Source organism: Bombus flavifrons, chromosome 2 (genome assembly GCF_040668555.2).
Source record: "Bombus flavifrons isolate JBK064 chromosome 2, iyBomFlav1_principal, whole genome shotgun sequence".
Lineage (NCBI taxonomy): Eukaryota > Metazoa > Arthropoda > Insecta > Hymenoptera > Apidae > Bombus > Bombus flavifrons.
Window position 1 is genome coordinate 11,263,943 of NC_138443.1, and position 17,070 is coordinate 11,281,012.

At 35.8% G+C, this 17,070-nt stretch overlaps 1 protein-coding gene across 1 annotated transcript in view; it reads left to right on the plus strand.

The window, feature by feature from the left end:
* Window positions 1-14,501, plus strand: part of LOC138189501 (synaptotagmin-10) — a 54,140-nt gene extending 39,639 nt beyond the window's left edge. Inside the window, exons 2-10 of the mRNA XM_069131522.1 lie at window positions 1,362-1,624; window positions 2,444-2,587; window positions 2,916-3,044; window positions 6,550-6,704; window positions 6,837-7,005; window positions 7,371-7,491; window positions 8,283-8,454; window positions 8,543-8,743; window positions 10,251-14,501. Of these exons, the coding sequence (XP_068987623.1) occupies window positions 1,362-1,624; window positions 2,444-2,587; window positions 2,916-3,044; window positions 6,550-6,704; window positions 6,837-7,005; window positions 7,371-7,491; window positions 8,283-8,454; window positions 8,543-8,743; window positions 10,251-10,254 (1,358 nt within the window). The 3' untranslated portion in view covers window positions 10,255-14,501. The remainder of the gene's footprint in view (window positions 1-1,361; window positions 1,625-2,443; window positions 2,588-2,915; window positions 3,045-6,549; window positions 6,705-6,836; window positions 7,006-7,370; window positions 7,492-8,282; window positions 8,455-8,542; window positions 8,744-10,250) is intronic.
* The last annotated feature ends 2,569 nt before the right edge of the window (window positions 14,502-17,070 follow it).

The window sequence follows — 17,070 nt, forward strand, 5'->3', positions numbered from 1 at the left end:
CAGTTGTCTCGGATCCAATTATTGATTGTAATTATAATAAATATAATTATTCATCCCAGCTATAGTAAAATATATCTACTTTTAAAGCGCACATTCTCTTCCAATTTTCATAAATTTTACCTAAATACATCCTACAGAACCAGTTTTAATTTTTGAGTAAATTTTTGTTACATTTTATGTATCAATATCAAATTCCCCAAAATAGAAACATAGTCCATGTTTTAGCGCGTGCGAAAATCCATCTGGCTCTCATTTTCTCGCAACGCTATATGTTACATTAATCACTGTGCATGTGCTTTAAACGAAGCGTTATTCTTCATCTGCATCAACTTCTGCCGACGTTGCGAAAATCATCTATGACTTTTTGCCGTCAGGCTTTAAATGACTCACCGTGTGACATATTGTAGGCTTAAAAGGCATGGACAATAAACATTTTACCTACGCTCTTTTCTGTTTCTTCTTTCGTTCCTTTCTTTGCCGCGAGTGAAGGCGCTTGTTAGGCAAAACGAGCAACTTTGGGAATGTTTTATTATGTCGCGATTTATCAAAGAATGTTCCTACTTCTTTTTCTTAGTGGATTTGTATTTTTAATTAATTACATAACAGAGAAACATGAAATTTGTGACGTCCATTTATATCGAAATGATCAACTATCTTAAAATTAGAAGGTAGAACAATGTAATTTTATTCTTTCATCATTAGGTAGATGTTCAACCATATTGAAGTGTATCTATTGTTGATCCATACGAATTTAAATGTTTGATCGTGTTCACTGTATTTATCTTCCAGATTTAAATCGATACTGGAAGATATTCTTTATTTGCTGTGCTACGCATTTCATTAGAATTCTCTCAATTCTTCAAAAAATGTAATTATCTTATCGAGAAACCGTTCTAAACACTGTTTCACACAACTCGAAATTATCCAAAGTTGCGCAATTAAGGGTCTGGATGGTGTCTATCTTCCACTATCGATCGGTACCATGTAACAGCTTATTCGATTTAACTGGTATACTAATTTCGTGAGTTCCTCGCGTGCTTTGTTAATCTCTAGACGAAAAGACATTCCTTCCCTTGATTAAAATTTTTAGCTCCGTTAGGCGCCTTATCTCGCTGTCTCTTGTCTAATTTAATTAACTACAAGCTTAGGCCTTTGAACGTGTCTATGTCTGGTAATTAACGTTGAATTTCGTTATATTACCTCAAAGTCTTTTCTATTAACCGTCCGTCAGTGAATCATGATGGTTTAATTGAAAGCGAAATCTAACGAATAAAAAAGAAAAAAAGAACATATGAGAGGGATTGTTGCGTTTTCTTTTGAAGAAAATGTTCCGTATTAATGTCCTGTGAATTTTCTCGCAGAAGAATGGACGGAAACGTTTCCGTATCAGCTGCTGGTTGGGACGGGAGTAGCGTTGATGGCTCTATTACTGTTAGCCGCCGTGAGCTTCCAATGTTCTTCTACCTGGCGATGGTTAATGAGGGTGAGACGGCACATGAAGGAGCAAGACGCTGAGAGCGACCTATCGCAACAAAACGCTATACGTATCAGTCATTCTCTGCCGGATCTCCAATCAGAGCCAATCACTCACGAGTACGTCCAAGAGCAAAAAGATAGCAAAAAGGTATGAGCGATAATATGTGTACAGTAGAAACGAGCTGCTTTCCTCTTTTCTTTGTGTACTATGAATATGTACCGATTATGAATATGAATTTATTAGTCTAGAAGAGTAGTACGAAGTTGTACTTTGCGTATGATGTAGATACGAATAATGTTTAAGAATATTCGAAGAATTTTAAATATACATTCAAAATCAAAGAATATAGAAAATTTTTGCATCTTTGTATGTCGATATACGCTTTATTTAAAGATAACGAAGATTGCGACGTAATACGCAAATCGAACGCTCTACAGGGATAGCAATCTTATTTTTCACTTGATAATGTCAGCTGATCTCATCTACTATCCATCATTAATATCCAACAGCAAAAACACTAGGAACTACGGCAAAGTTATGAAGCTGTTAATAAGAATAAAAAGTACTGAACTTAAAAGAAAATTAATAGACAGGTTTTTACGAAACACGAAGATACTTTCGAATATCGCTTGAGTATTACTTTTCTTAGCACTCAAGCTTCAATTCAATTTCAGCAAAATTATTTTCTTAAGAAAATAAAATTTAGAAATTCAAGTAACCATCTTTCTTCCTTGTAGGTATTATATACGAAAATTATATTAAAAAGATTATTCCACTGTCTAGTTTGTTTGTCGCGCAAAGTTTGCTTGTAACAATACCGAAACGCGTAAATGAAAATTTCAAGTAACGAAACATTACCGAAGAAAGTTGTTAATTGAACAGCTAACGAAGAGGCGGTCGACTTTCAGGATAAACTCCTGAGATATTAAGACGCAATAAACGTGTTACGCTGTGGCTTGTTTATAGGTATTGCGCCAGACGACCCTACCCATTGTACCGATGAGACACCAGAGTTTTCAGAGACAACTCTCCCATCGTCTCGATCTACCGATTAAGTTTAGCATTTGCAGTCTGGAGAATCGTAGCGATTCCAGTCTTGGCTTAATCAAGGTACGCTTAGCATTAGCAAATCCCTTTTGTTTCTTACTTTTATAGAAGTGGAATACAGTTAATCAGAAAATCTATCACAGAATTTTAAAGGAAAAATTTTATTTTAAACGGGGAAACTAAAAGCAATAAAACAATAGTAACAACAATATAAACAATAGTAGCGTCAAAAAATTTAAACGATTTAATAGAAGTTTTTTCTTCGAACGATCTTCCGAAAGAATTTGACACAGACTAGACAATGTACCAAAGAAACGACGTGCAGACAAATGAAACAAACTAGCAAATTCAATTTCATGGAAGTTTTAAACGTGCGTCTCCGCATTTGCAGCCGGAACTTTACAAAAAGGAGCTGGGACAAGAGGACGCGGATAGTTGCAGTACCACGGAGATGGAATACGCTGGCAAGCTACATTTTGCTTTACGCTATGACAAGGAGATGGAGGGTCTTGTGGTCAAAGTGAGTTTCACGATATTCCAACTGGACCTGTATTTTGTTTGCAATTATTCGTATATATCATGAAAGCATTCCAGGTACAACTGGAGTTGTCATATCGGATATTGTTAGTGTTGCTTAAGTTATGCCCCGAGGATTAAGATCTAACTTTCCGCGGTCTACCTCTTGAGACAAGGGAAGAGTATTTCGATTTACGTTGTTGGCTGTATTAACTTCACTGAGAGAAATATTGGAGTAATTATAATTACTGACAGATAAACCACGCCCCTCTGAATGACTGATTAATATTTGTAGAGTTATTGATCCCAAGGAATTTCTCCCCTTCTTTGCTTCCCTTCTTCATCGTTTCAACCTCAGATCTGCTAATTCACTACTGACAAAAGTATAAGCACTCGAACTCAAAATTAAAACACCTTTTAAGCCATTAATTCTCGAAGGCAAGGCACGAGGCACGAAATTAAACCGTCGTGCTGCGGCGCGACGCAGCAGTGATCCAACCACGAACACAGTTATCGGCGTATCGAAAACCGCTGTACGTGCCTGGTAGTCACGCTCTTATTCCTTTATATCGAGTGTCTCTATCGACGGAAGCTGGTGCCGAGCTTTTTTCCAAAGCGGCGCACGTACCTCGCGAAATCAACGTGGAACACAGAAAATTCTTTTTATTGGCACGATGACCGACATGCGCGCTCTAGTTTCATCGTTTGTTTCAAAATCATATTGTTCTTGATTTAGGATACGTACGATCACGTGCAGCCGCTTCAATTAAACCGCACATTCGTCCAAGGTCGTGACGCGTCCGAGAAAAAATTTTCAAGATAGATAAAGACGGGGATGCATAAAACGAATCGATGATGCATAATCCGATCGAATCAAAATTCATTTGATATTCATCGTTACGCGAACGATTCGTGTCCTTCGTCGATGATTTACGTCAATGAACGATCACCGCTCTTCTCAATACATAATTCCTTCTCGAATCTAGGTACTAATCCTACATTGAATATTCATAGCCGAGAGTGGTATTACCTAAGAACTGGTTTTCCAATAGAGAATCTGTACTGAAATCAATTATGGAACTTAAGCGGATATTTGTAGGTTATCGGTAGTAGATATTGTTAACATATTATTAGTAAAATAGCTTCTGGAATATTGAGTGTAGAGTGAATGAGTAGTGAACACGAATTAACAATGCAAACTAAGTGTAACAGAATACTAGGGATATACCGACTAGTGACCGGATAGTCGGTTATTTTTGTAGTCTGCAATTAATCGGTGACTTCATCGTCGGCGAAAAAGACTGATTGATCGGTCTTAAATTTTTTATTTTACTGATAATTTGATGAAGCATAGAAATCAAAATACAATGTTTCTTTATGTTATTAACATAATTTTAATTGTTTTTAATATGTAGTATACTTCCTTATGGATACATATTTGTACGTAACATAAAAGATTAAAAATAATAATTAGTATTCATCGAAAGAAACTAAATAAGTACCAATTAACTAGAAACATTGCCCATTATTTCTTAATTTTAATTTCTCAATTAAGAAACCCTTCTAAAAGACGAAACAAGACGTAATAAAATAAATCTAACGAATAATGTTAAAAAATCTTTTTCTTGGGTTCCTTATATCATAAACTTGACACGTTTTGGAGCGATGTTTGAAAATGATCGGCAGAGACGACTAGTCGGCCAAAACCCTAGTCAGTGCAACTCTAAAGAATACTTTTATCTTAATAAATATAATCAATTTTAAAAACCTTGAGGAAATATGAACATTGATAAGGACATTCAGGTTATCTTTAGACCATCCACCCTTTAAAAGGGGAAGAAGTAGGACATCAAACTCTGTCCCGATACCTTTAACACGTACTGTTTGAAACCAAAAATTACTCTCATGTAACTACCTAAAAATCAGAAGCGCACGTACAGATATACACATGATATAATTTTATTATTGCGAAAAACTTTGATGTTTCCAAAAAATAAAAGTAATATTCCAAGTAATGGGAACGACAATTACACTATTCCACGGTGCATAATTGACCCACTCGTTCGAACAACCACCATTGTGGCGAATGCTGAAAATAGATCGTCAATGTGGGGACACCGATTCTATTACAGAGTCTGTCAGAATGAGAACGTTTTCGTGATGCTATACGTGTGTAGGCAAATTCAACTCGCAATTGCACTCGAGTGAGCTAATTACCTGGTCGCCATATTTAGTGTGAGCTATTCGATAATGATAATAAAGTATCTACGTGATGGTACTATGATGGGCAGTGCTCTTGGTTAGATTAGCACCCGATGCTATCGTAACTCTGTCGTCGCTGTTTGACTAATAAATAACGTGTCGACGTGTTAGCGTTTACAAAATGGAATTGAAGGTGATTGAATTCGTTCTAAACAGGGCGGAACCCACGTTTCGAGGCACAGAAATGTAAACGCGACTGGATGTATGCATGCCACGTAATCGGTCTCATTCATAAATTTAGTCGAGGACGAAAGTATAAAAGAACGCTGGCAAAACCCACCGGGACCTGAATTTTTTTTATTTCCCTCCTTTTCATCAACCCTTCCATCGCTGCGCGATTGTAATAATATCCCAGATTAAATGGCATTAGGTTGAATAAGATGGGAATTAGGAACACTGTCGCATTATGCATCCATTTATTATTCGAGGAATCGTCAAGTATTGTAAAGAATTTATTCTATCGGCTTTTTGTTCAAAATTCAATTTTTTTACTATCTTTAAAAATTAAAATTTTTACTATCTTTAATACTTTTTATGTGCCGCGAAACTTTTATTTCTTTTGTTTAATTTTCGGAACGGAAACTTGTATTTTTCAGTTTCTAGATACAAATTGTTATTGCACATACAAATTTAAGCGAATCACTTTGAATGTATAACATTTAATAACTATTACCTTAAGTTAATACCTTCTCAGTAGCTCAATAAGTAGCAGCAGATATACAGATATATCAACTCAATCTACTTAAATTTTTATTCGAGACACAGCTGACATCAATCTTGCACATTTCCATACATACAATACACTTCCCTTCAAACGAATCGGCTTCACAGTTTTCTGCATACCAAGTAGCTTCACAATTCCAGACAGATGGAACAGATGACCAGTCTCCCAATATTACATCGAAATATATTTATATAAGTTTCCGTTATACACTATATTCAATACCTACTTTTGCAAGTCGTTTCAAATTAGATTCTTATTCGTTACTTTATTATCCAACAGACAGTTCAAATCACCATCATATTATACCTATGAAAAATAAAAGATCATTTGTATACATGTACGTTTTTTAATGGGATCTTTTAAATCAGATCGACATGCTCGATCATTTGATACCAGTTCCCTTTATTGACAGTTCTTTCGATACGTTTCAACCGAGTTAATTAAGATATACGTATCAAAGGAAAGAACGTTTGGAAATATTTTAAACAATCACTATAATCCAAAAATATAATATCTCTTACAGATTCTAGAAGCTCGAGAATTACCAGTGAAGGATGTGACAGGCAGCAGCGATCCTTATGTTAAAGTGTATCTTTTACCAGACCGAAAGAAGAAGTATCAGACGAAAGTGCATCGAAAGAATCTAAATCCCGTATTCAACGAAACGTTTATATTCAGGTTAGCACACGCGATCGAACAAATTTTAAAATAATTGTATTAAAAGAAAAATTCCTGGACCATCTGTAGTTTTATAAATTATCATCTTACATGTGGAGCTTTTATGACACCAATACAATTATCTGCCACCAGTGTATCGTATGAAGAACTGAGGGAGCAGTATCTTCAGTTTTCCGTTTACGACTTCGATCGATTTTCCCGGAACGATTTAATCGGGCAAGTGGTGTGGAAGGAACTGCTGGACTGCACCGACCTCGAACAAGAGATTGAGTATACGATGGACATTCTGTGCGCCATGCAGGTAGCGAATATGTCACTGAAACGTGTTTTTTTTTATCATTTGATTTTATTGAAATACTTTCACCGCGTGTTTCAGTATTTCGGCACCTTTTAAAATTTCATAGTTTCACTTAACATTTCTATAAAGAGAAGAAAGAATGGATATGAATCTAATTTAAATGAAAATAGAACTCACACTCTTTGCTCTAGTATCTAAAAATTTATTTAAAGAAAAAGAAAGATACACGAGAAGTAGAAGATAGCAGAGTAATATCTGTCCTAGTTGCGGCAAAAAATTCACGAGGTCTATACTTTGACCTCGACTTTGGACATCATCTTAGCCTTCTGTACTTTAGAAACTGAACCGGTTTTTGCACGTTCCTTTAGGACAAAGTGGACTTGGGAAAATTGATGCTGTCGCTCTGCTACCTACCGACTGCTGGCCGGCTAACAGTGACTGTAATTAAAGCGAGAAACTTGAAAGCTATGGATATAACAGGATCGTCAGGTAATTTGCTTGGAACTGTTCCCTCGCGATCGTCGATAAGCGGCAAAATGCGTGACGTGAAATTTTTTGCGTCGATAAGTGTGACTACGTTATATATTAAATTGTTTATTTTAGGCAACAAGCCGCAATTTTTATCCTTATATAATTTAGTATGTAATGTGATTTGTCTGTTTAAAAATAATTTGATACCCTCGGGTTATATAAATAGAATTATAGCATATTATATATACATATAGTGCAAAATTGCATTCAATATAAGAGGAAGTGATGAACAACATGAGAATACAAGATTTATAAAATGTTCAAAAATGCATGCATTCTCGTCGCGATGGAAAATGTCATAAAATTAAACATTTCAGTTATTTTGAATTATTAATACGTGCTCCGACAAATGTTTCAGGAGAACGTTCGTTAATCCGAATGAGAAATTTACATTATACTCTCTCATTAAAGAAAAGTAACACTTCCACTATTTTGCTAACAACTCGAACGAAAGAATTACAAAGAATATTGTCGTTTGTTTCATAAGTTGAACTTTTATCGTGAACCAACAGTGACTCACGTAAAAAAGAAGACCACACACTCTCTCAACACGATGTTCCTCTATAATACATCACTTAACATATTCTACTAAAAACTACACTTCACGTCTTAACCAACACCATTCTCACGTCCCATGTCACTATTAAAAAAAAAAAAAAAAAACGCACAGAGAATCAATATTCCAACAACCATTCTCTCTCTATTCCTGCAATAACATGCAGAAAATACCTAACGTGCGACATTTTTAGACCCATACGTGAAGGTGTACCTGCTGTGCCAGGACAGACGAATCAAAAAGAAGAAGACCTCTGTGAAGAAGAACACGCTGTTCCCCGTGTACAACGAGATCCTGGTGTTCGACGTACCGGCGGAAAACATCGAGGACGTCAGTCTCATAGTAAAAGTAATCGATTACGACAGGTAAGCGGTACAGAAACGCGTTTTTCGTGAAACGCAGTTTCGATCGCAGATGAATCAACGATCGGCCACAACCTGATTTCCTTTGTAGAATCGGTTCGAACGAATTAATGGGCTGCACAGCGATTGGTGCTGATTTCATTGGTATTGGACGCGAACAATGGCTGAAAATGCTGGAGAATCCAAGGAAACCGGTGACGCAATGGTATCCACTGATGGAAACGGTTCCTGGCCATATTCCAGCTGTGAGTTCGGAACCTCTTCCAGTGAGTCTGAGCTGCTTGAACAGCAGGTAAGTAAATGAATAGCTTTTTGAATTTGCCAAAGTAATTTTAATTGGGAGTTGGTTAACATGTTTAGTTTTGAGTAGAAATGAAAACTCTTTGTATATTTGATATTTCACAATAGGATCAAATTAAGATACTTAACTAGAAAAGAAGTTCCATACTAGTGATGAGATTTTGGCATTTTGATTCTTCTTTCAATTTTTTTTTTTTTTTTTTTTTTCTTTAAATAGTAAAATTGGAAAGATACTTTGACTGAGAAAGTCTTTAAAGATGATTTTCAAGATTTGGAGAACAAATTTGAGTCATGTAATGAAAAGAATATTACGCGAAGGTGAGGGAGAATTAAGTCCCAACATGGCAGGATCATCATTGAAAGTATCTGTTCTGAAAGACCGCTGCATGTTGGAAGAAAAATTGAAATATCACGTTACAGTAATGTTTTTTCTTTACTTATATAATATATACATAAATAAAATAAAAATAAAACGTTTTTTAATACAAAACAGGAAAAGAGAAAACAATGTGTCTCAAAATGATACAGTCACTTTATAATATTTCTAATAGTTTGTTAATTGCGTCAATGTTAATAGATTATTCTGAAATATGTTTCGATAACCTTTAGCTTTGATATTACTTGAAGTAAGATCTAATAAGATCTGCTCTAATAACACCATAAAATGCATTCCACGTTGTCACACTTCCACTACCTTATTAGCGTTTTGAAGATGTTCTTTCTCCTTTGTGAATATTATGACAATAGTTTCTTCAGACATTTGGACCGTCTAAATTGAATTTCTTTTTCTCACTCCAGATGACATTTTCTCATTTGCTTTTCCAAGCCATATGTATAATGTGGTCGAGTTCAACAGTTCTGTTTTATTCGTTTGCGTTAGAGATGGTTGCGTTTTCATACGCTTACATTCAACTTGTCCTTGGCCCGATGTGGTAACATCTGCGTACTGTTGATTTTACGGCTTCAATTCCTGGTCACTTGCTGAACACTTATTGTGGAATTGCTCATTTCTCTTAGAATTCTCCTTTTTGATAAGTTGTTAATGTACATATGCATCACATGGGTTAATCACCATATGCATCGTCAAATTAAAAAAATCCAAAATTATATGCCGCGAACGTTTCATCTTTCTTGCAATTTCCCTTAATAGAATGATTATTTCTAAACATTTCGATAATCTGACCTTTGCAAGTTCTGTTAATGCGTGTCCTCTTGCAATTTTGTTAATTGAATACTGTCCGTCGTTAACAACATGCCCAATGACGCAAGTAGTGTACCACGTTACATATTATTATAATTTTGTTTAACATATAGGGTATCGTACAATGAGAAGTACCCTTTACTAGGATGATTCTATCATTTTGGGACAAACCTTAGATTACAAGATTAAAGAGAAGAATTAAGCAATCTCAACTTACTTTGATTGAAATATTGGGCGATTAAGAGTGAACGTTCGTAGAAGTGAAACTTCGATATGGAATAGCGCGAATCTTTTGCAGATGAAAACAGCACGGCTGGAATAAGTATCGCGGGAAGTCGCAGTTCTTGTCGGACGTCGGCTTGGGCGTTGTTTCCTTCTGTCGTCATTTAATGCACACCGCTTGACTGACTTAAGTACAATTCCTATCTTAAAAAAGAAGGGCTCGAGAAAGAAACACGAAAGAAACAAAACAAACCAAACCAAAAATAAAAAAAAAGCAAAAATGTGAAAAAAATCAGAAAAAAGACATAACACACTCTGTGCTTTTTGGAATATAATCAAACGTGGCGAGCGTGAAATAGTAAACAAACAGTAGATCGTAGTAGAATGTTTGTAAAAGTGTAATATGATAGCGGAGTTGATGGATGGCCAGGTTGCTCAAACTATCTTTGCAAAAAAAGTAACGAAAACATATACGTATATATAAGTATAAAAAAAAACAATATTAAGAAAGAGAGAAAGAGAGCAAGATAGAAATAAAAGATAGAATAGTTTATTTTTTGAGAACGAATCCAGGCTGGTCCTGTATTCAAGCGTACACATGAATACGAAATATAGTTTAACAACTATACCACGAGCATATATATTTTATCAAGAGAAAAGAGATTCATTGACCCAATAGATGGTTGAGAATAGAGCAAAATTTTATGATGATCCAAAATAACGGAACGCGCGAATTGTTCGCTGCTCGATACTTTCACAAACACCTTTTTTTTCCAATCGAACAATACGACCAAGATACCAGGATAACGATTGGGATTCCTATAGACACGTGAAATTTCTACAGACAATATTGGAAAATAATTGTCTGGCGGAATATAAAGAATAGTAGAATTGTGAATAGAGAAAATAAGCTTTGCTATATACACAGCACTTCGAAATAATCGGTAAGAACAAAAGGAACAAAAGGTAATGCTCGTCGGCGATTTAAAATTTATTTGTATAGCATTATCTTTGCTTCCTTAACTGTACCTGAATTGTAAAGCTTCTTTCATTTGGATGTTAGTATCCTTTGCTGTTCAAAAATATTGTTACAAATAATTTGTATTTTACGAAACAGAAAATATTCTGCTATAAGCTCCGATTCAGTCGGATCATTTATCTCTGCATGCCTATGTAATGAGCATCGCAAATATTTAAACTCGCTGAGATCTATAAACACGATGCCAACAACGCATAAAGTTTGTTAGTTATACGATGTGAAACATATATGGTTGCATATTACTTATGTACGTGACACTATTGCACAGCAATTATGCTGCACTCGTTGGCTTGCGGCACAATATACGAAATAAACAACACGATACATACAATAGTCGCTTCAGATAGTGATCTTCGTGAAATCCACCGGATGGATCCTATCGTGTAATCAAAGCACCTCTTTCGTGCTTCCGAAGTTAACTCTTTCTGTCGATTAATCTACGCATGATGCCACGAGGAAATATTCTAAGGACAATAACCGATTTAACCAGATAAATCCTGTAGACTTTGAATAGAGCAATATTTCCTAAACGTAAACGTATCCGTGGACGTTACGAATCGTTGTTCTATGTGAATCGTGCGACACGAACACAACGGGAAGCAACCAAACGAAGAGCAGGATAATATAGACGAAAAAACAAGATAAAAATAGATGTAGCGAAAGCGACGTTTACTAATTCACGCTCCTACGCCAATTTCGCGCAAATGTTCTTATTTAACGCGATACGTGTTTCGGTATGAGGCTCGTCGATGGGCACTGTTTGTGATAACGCGCCCGGAGGTACGTGCATTCATATGAAACGAACAAATAAACACACATACAGAAACGAGCGAGTACAGTCCTTTCAAGGAAAGTGTGTAATGTAATGACAATGTAATGATATCATTACGTTTAAGAGTTTGAATCGATGAAGGCCGTTGTAGGTAATTTCTATTATGGCGCCTGTCTACCTCAGCTATCCTTTTCTCGGAAAAGGAAGGAAGGAGAGGATTTCTTGGGAATCTTATAGACTTAGGAGATTTAGAAGGTAAGCGTTCTTAATGGTAATTCAGAAAATACAAAATTGTGGAAAAGTTGTGAAATCGACGATAGTAGCGCTAGTATGAGAAAAAGAGAGAGAGAGAGAGAGAGAAAGAAATAGAGACGTTCTAAGTTAATAAAGAGAAGTCAAAGGAGCGTCTCGTAGAGGCATGGAGAATTTATTTAGGAACATTTATCGAACTTTATTGTAATACATGTGTATCTACTCGGTAACGTTGCATGCACGTGCGAAGGGCTGCGTCGTAAAGAAATGAATCAACGCGAACGATGCGGAGCGTGTATATCACACGTATACAAGCGACATTATGATGTATCGTAAGAAACATGTATAACAGGTATAATAACCAAGTATAAAATTGAAGAACACGGGGTGTGAGAGAGGAGCGCGCGTAAAATGGTACCAATTGTCACGCGTCTATTGATACCTCGATCGACCGCGATGGCTCGTACTTTATGTCGGTTAACGATCGATCAGCCATGAAAAGTACAGAAGCTGCATTCTTGCATGTACATGGGCGTCTTTGGAAGACAGACGGATGAGGAGGATCGTCGAGAAGCGAGCAATCAATGTATACGTAAGACAGAATAATTGCCTGCTTAATTATTAAGGTATGAGATTTCGTTTGTAAAGACACTCTGTGTTCCATGTAGTTGAAAGTATATCTAACCTGTATCGAAACATAGATTACTGTGCAAGAGGTACTATAGAATGATAATTTTTTGAACTAATTGCAAAAGAAAATGGTGATAACATAAGTACAGTAGAGACACGATAAAAATGTGCCAAGCCGCAAAATAGTGTAGTATCGTAGAATGTAGCGCAGAACGTCATAAGCTTTTAGTGGTTAATCCTCAGAGCATATACACGCATATATACGTATATTTGTATAATCGTTGTACTAATACGCGTATCCAGTCAATTTGATAGTTTAGCTGCCGGTGAGTTTTTCGAGATCGTCCTTTGAGATTCCAGCGACGCCCATCGTTGGTTACACGGCAGACAAAATTAACATAACTATTATATTCTTTCGTACGAATTACAAGCATTGTACTACAGACTGAACTTACCCGAACAATTTCATACGGTGAACGTAATTACCGCGATGCCTGCATCGTTTTGCAATTGGAGTAGCCGTTTAAACGTACTGAGACTGAAGAACGTTCTTTTCTATGTATATGCAAGGAATAGATACATGGTAGAATAGATCTGTAATACCATAATACTGTAGCTAAGGTCAGCAGTATTCACCAGTGAAGGTTACTGAGGGATAAGTGTTACTAGATATAAGTGCTACTAGCAGAAAAGTAGTCACGGAAAACGTGTTCTTATAGACATGGGGAACTATGAAGAGGAATATAATATTACGAAAAAAAAGGAACCGAGCTACAGCAACAGATACCATTAAAATTTACGATCAGTGCTGTCTAATTACATGTAACATCTTTCATATGGCTTTGCTATACTGCAGTATATCCCTAATTGCTTTGCAGTAGGATTTCAACCTCGCCGATATTTTCCAATCCCGTGCTCCCTCCCGTATTTTCCTCTTCAATACTTTCTTGTTCATTTTCTACTCATAATTTCTTTAACAATAGCCAACTATATTTCATGTTCTCCTATTACTGAGTAAAATTAGCGTCCTGGTTTCTCAAACAAGTCCAGGTAAAGGATTGAGACAGTATTAATTTTAAGTCGAGTAATATCCTTTCAGCAACCGATGCTGGTAGCTATTATTATAACAATAAATACGAGAATTAGTTAAAAGTTAGCGACGCTCGATGTAAGTGAAGTCGTCGACCTGCGTGATACTCATCGTCAGTGTATGAATTCTTTTCAATCTGGCATTTTTCTATTCGTTCCTGTATACTATTATTGTGCGTCGATGTTCGAGTTAGCGGGTTACTTTTTTTGTACCGTAATCGGATTTTTCGAGTAACGTCGAACGATACGATGTCGTTTCACTTCGCATCGTTCCATTGGATTTGTCAAGCCGATGAAATATCGATCGTGGATGATCGATATGTGTGGGACGCGCATGCATATCATATCACGAGACGAACGAACGGGCTGACGAGTATTTACATATTTCACTGGACAAGTGATTTTCGAATGGAGAGAGTAACCCGGTACCGCTGGTAACATGTACCTATTTTCTAACGAGTGTGTATAATCTATATTGTATATCCGGGCACGCCAGTGTCCTCTTGTGATTGTGAATGAAATAAATAAATCGGTACCATATAAAACTATGTTTCTCGAAAACCTATTCCAATGATTTTTTGTTGATTCTTTTTAAACAAAATTAAAATGAATACCTTAAAATCTTGTTCATGGTCATCGAGGTCATGTACATGGCACTGAAGGCCGCTTCAAGGTTAGTAAGTGCCCATCAATCAATGTAGATTTTAATCATTAGAGTATCTAATACAACAATGAAAGTGAAAGTAAATGAAAAACCATCTGCAACATCAAATGTACTTTTCATTTATTTGACTACTTATCTTTACAGATTAGTCTACCTTATGCTAAGATACAACTTTCCCATTATGTTACCTCTAATCGAAACGTTACGATAATACTAAGTATAAAATAAGCAATAGAGCTTATATTGGTATGTAGCAATGACTTAAGTACTTCTACTTAATAGTACTCTGTTAAAAGTGCCGGGAATTAACCTGCGTCGCCCGTGTCTTCGACGAGACTGACCGACGTATGATGTCGCAGTTACAATTTTGGCTTTCGATCGGAAATCATATTTAGACAAGCATCGAGGTTTTATTTAAAACTGTAATTAATTTTGCAGTCATTTATTCGTCGATCGAACATCGATCCATCTTTGTTCCTTTTATTATTATTATTATTTTAATATTTTTTTTTTTTTTTGTTTCATTTTATGGCGTTCTACGTATCATCTACATCGCGTCGTAAGTTGTGAAAAAGTTAGGCCATATTATTATCTTTCTTCGTATCTCAATTATTTTTCTTTTTTGCATTTCTTTTCTCTACCCCCCCCCCCGCGCCATAATTTTTCCTTTTACCCTTTTTGCCTCACTTCACCCCCAATTTGCTAATCGAACATTCTCAGAGCGAATCGAATATTAGGATTCTAAATGCTGACTTGAAATTACGATTAACAATGGACATGGCGTAACGTGGTGGTGAAATATACATTATGCATACATAGAAAACAATATGCCGCGGAACGATGTTCAGTCTTTGAAGAAATGTAACTGCAGTGATTAAATTGGTTTATTTGTGTTGTGAACCGGATGGGCTTAAGCTTAATCCAGAGCGGATGGCTCGTGTAGCATTACAAATGCTGTACAATTATTTAAATCGTATCGCTTACCATAAGAAACGGACTCACGATTATAAAACACTACTTGACGCAGATGAACTCGATGATCACGTTTAAACAATCGCAGTTCTACATGATTTCGCTACATGTCATTATTCTCTGTGTGTATGTGTTTCTTCTTCATCATCGTATTTTTCTCTGTTTGCATTATTATTAGTTTTAGTTTTCTCTCTACAATCTCGCATATATTGACTTTTATCGATTGATTGGAAAATTATTTCGCGTTCGAGAAGAAGCTCGCAACGACGGTACAGTTTCCCCTTTCACGAAACAATCGCCAAGGATTTCGAATCCAAATTGCACGGATACACGTTTCGATCTTCCTCGCTATCAAATCGATTCCACGTCGTCGTCACGATTTTCTTCAACCGCGGCGCAGTTAAATACTGAAGAGGTTACGATTCTAACGACTAAGCGTCCGAGTAAGTGTTATCCCGTGACATTTATGCGCTTGTCCCTCTCATCCGCCCGTGATTACGCTTAGAACGTTTGATTAAATCCGTACGTAAGTACTTCTACGGGCAGTTCCGTATGTAAACGAACCGTTTAATCTTCTTGTGTATTTATTTTCTTCCACCTATTTCTTCCTTTACATTTTCCTCTTCTTTTTTTGTATTCTCACCTTTTTGCGTAATTTTTCTCCTAACATCTTGCATATGGTTTGCAATTACCTCGCACTTTCTTGATGATTCACGGTAAATAACGCAAACATCGTCTTTTCTTGGCTCGATTTGGAAACCATCGGACGAACCCTAACTCGTTCTCGAATTGTACAAATCTCTGTTCCTTTTTTTTTATTTCACCTTCTTCGTGTTCGCTTTTACTTTTGTATCGTTCGCGTCTACCGATTCAATTATTATAATATTTCTTAATAAGTACACATGTCAAAATGCATTCACAAACGCGTGTGATGTCAAGAACACTAATCAATTATACCTCGTAATCATAGTAATGGTAATTAATAATAACCATATGAATTAATAATGAGAATAAAGTGTAGTTGTAATAATAATTATATAGGCAAACCTTTGTTGTAGCGTTGTACTTAGCGTTATTTAAAATAGTAGCGTTACTCTTACGTGTACCGAAGTTCGAGTACGGACAGAAAATTGATTTTTTTTATTAACTTCCTTTATATATATTTTTTAATATATATATATGTATATATATATATATATATATATATATATATATATATATATATATATATATATATATATATATATATATATATAGCAATATGGAGGGAATTTACTAACAACTTGCTCGAAAAGTGTAGCATTCTCACACACCTATAAACAAATATAAAAAGTCCTCTTTTTAAAATCTTTTTGTTCTTTTTTTGTTTTGTTTTTTCACTCGTTCTCTCATATCATTTTGTTTTCCTTATCCTCCTTGTTTAAGTTCTTGCTTTCGTTCATCACGGTACATTCTCACTGATTACGCTGCTTCGCACT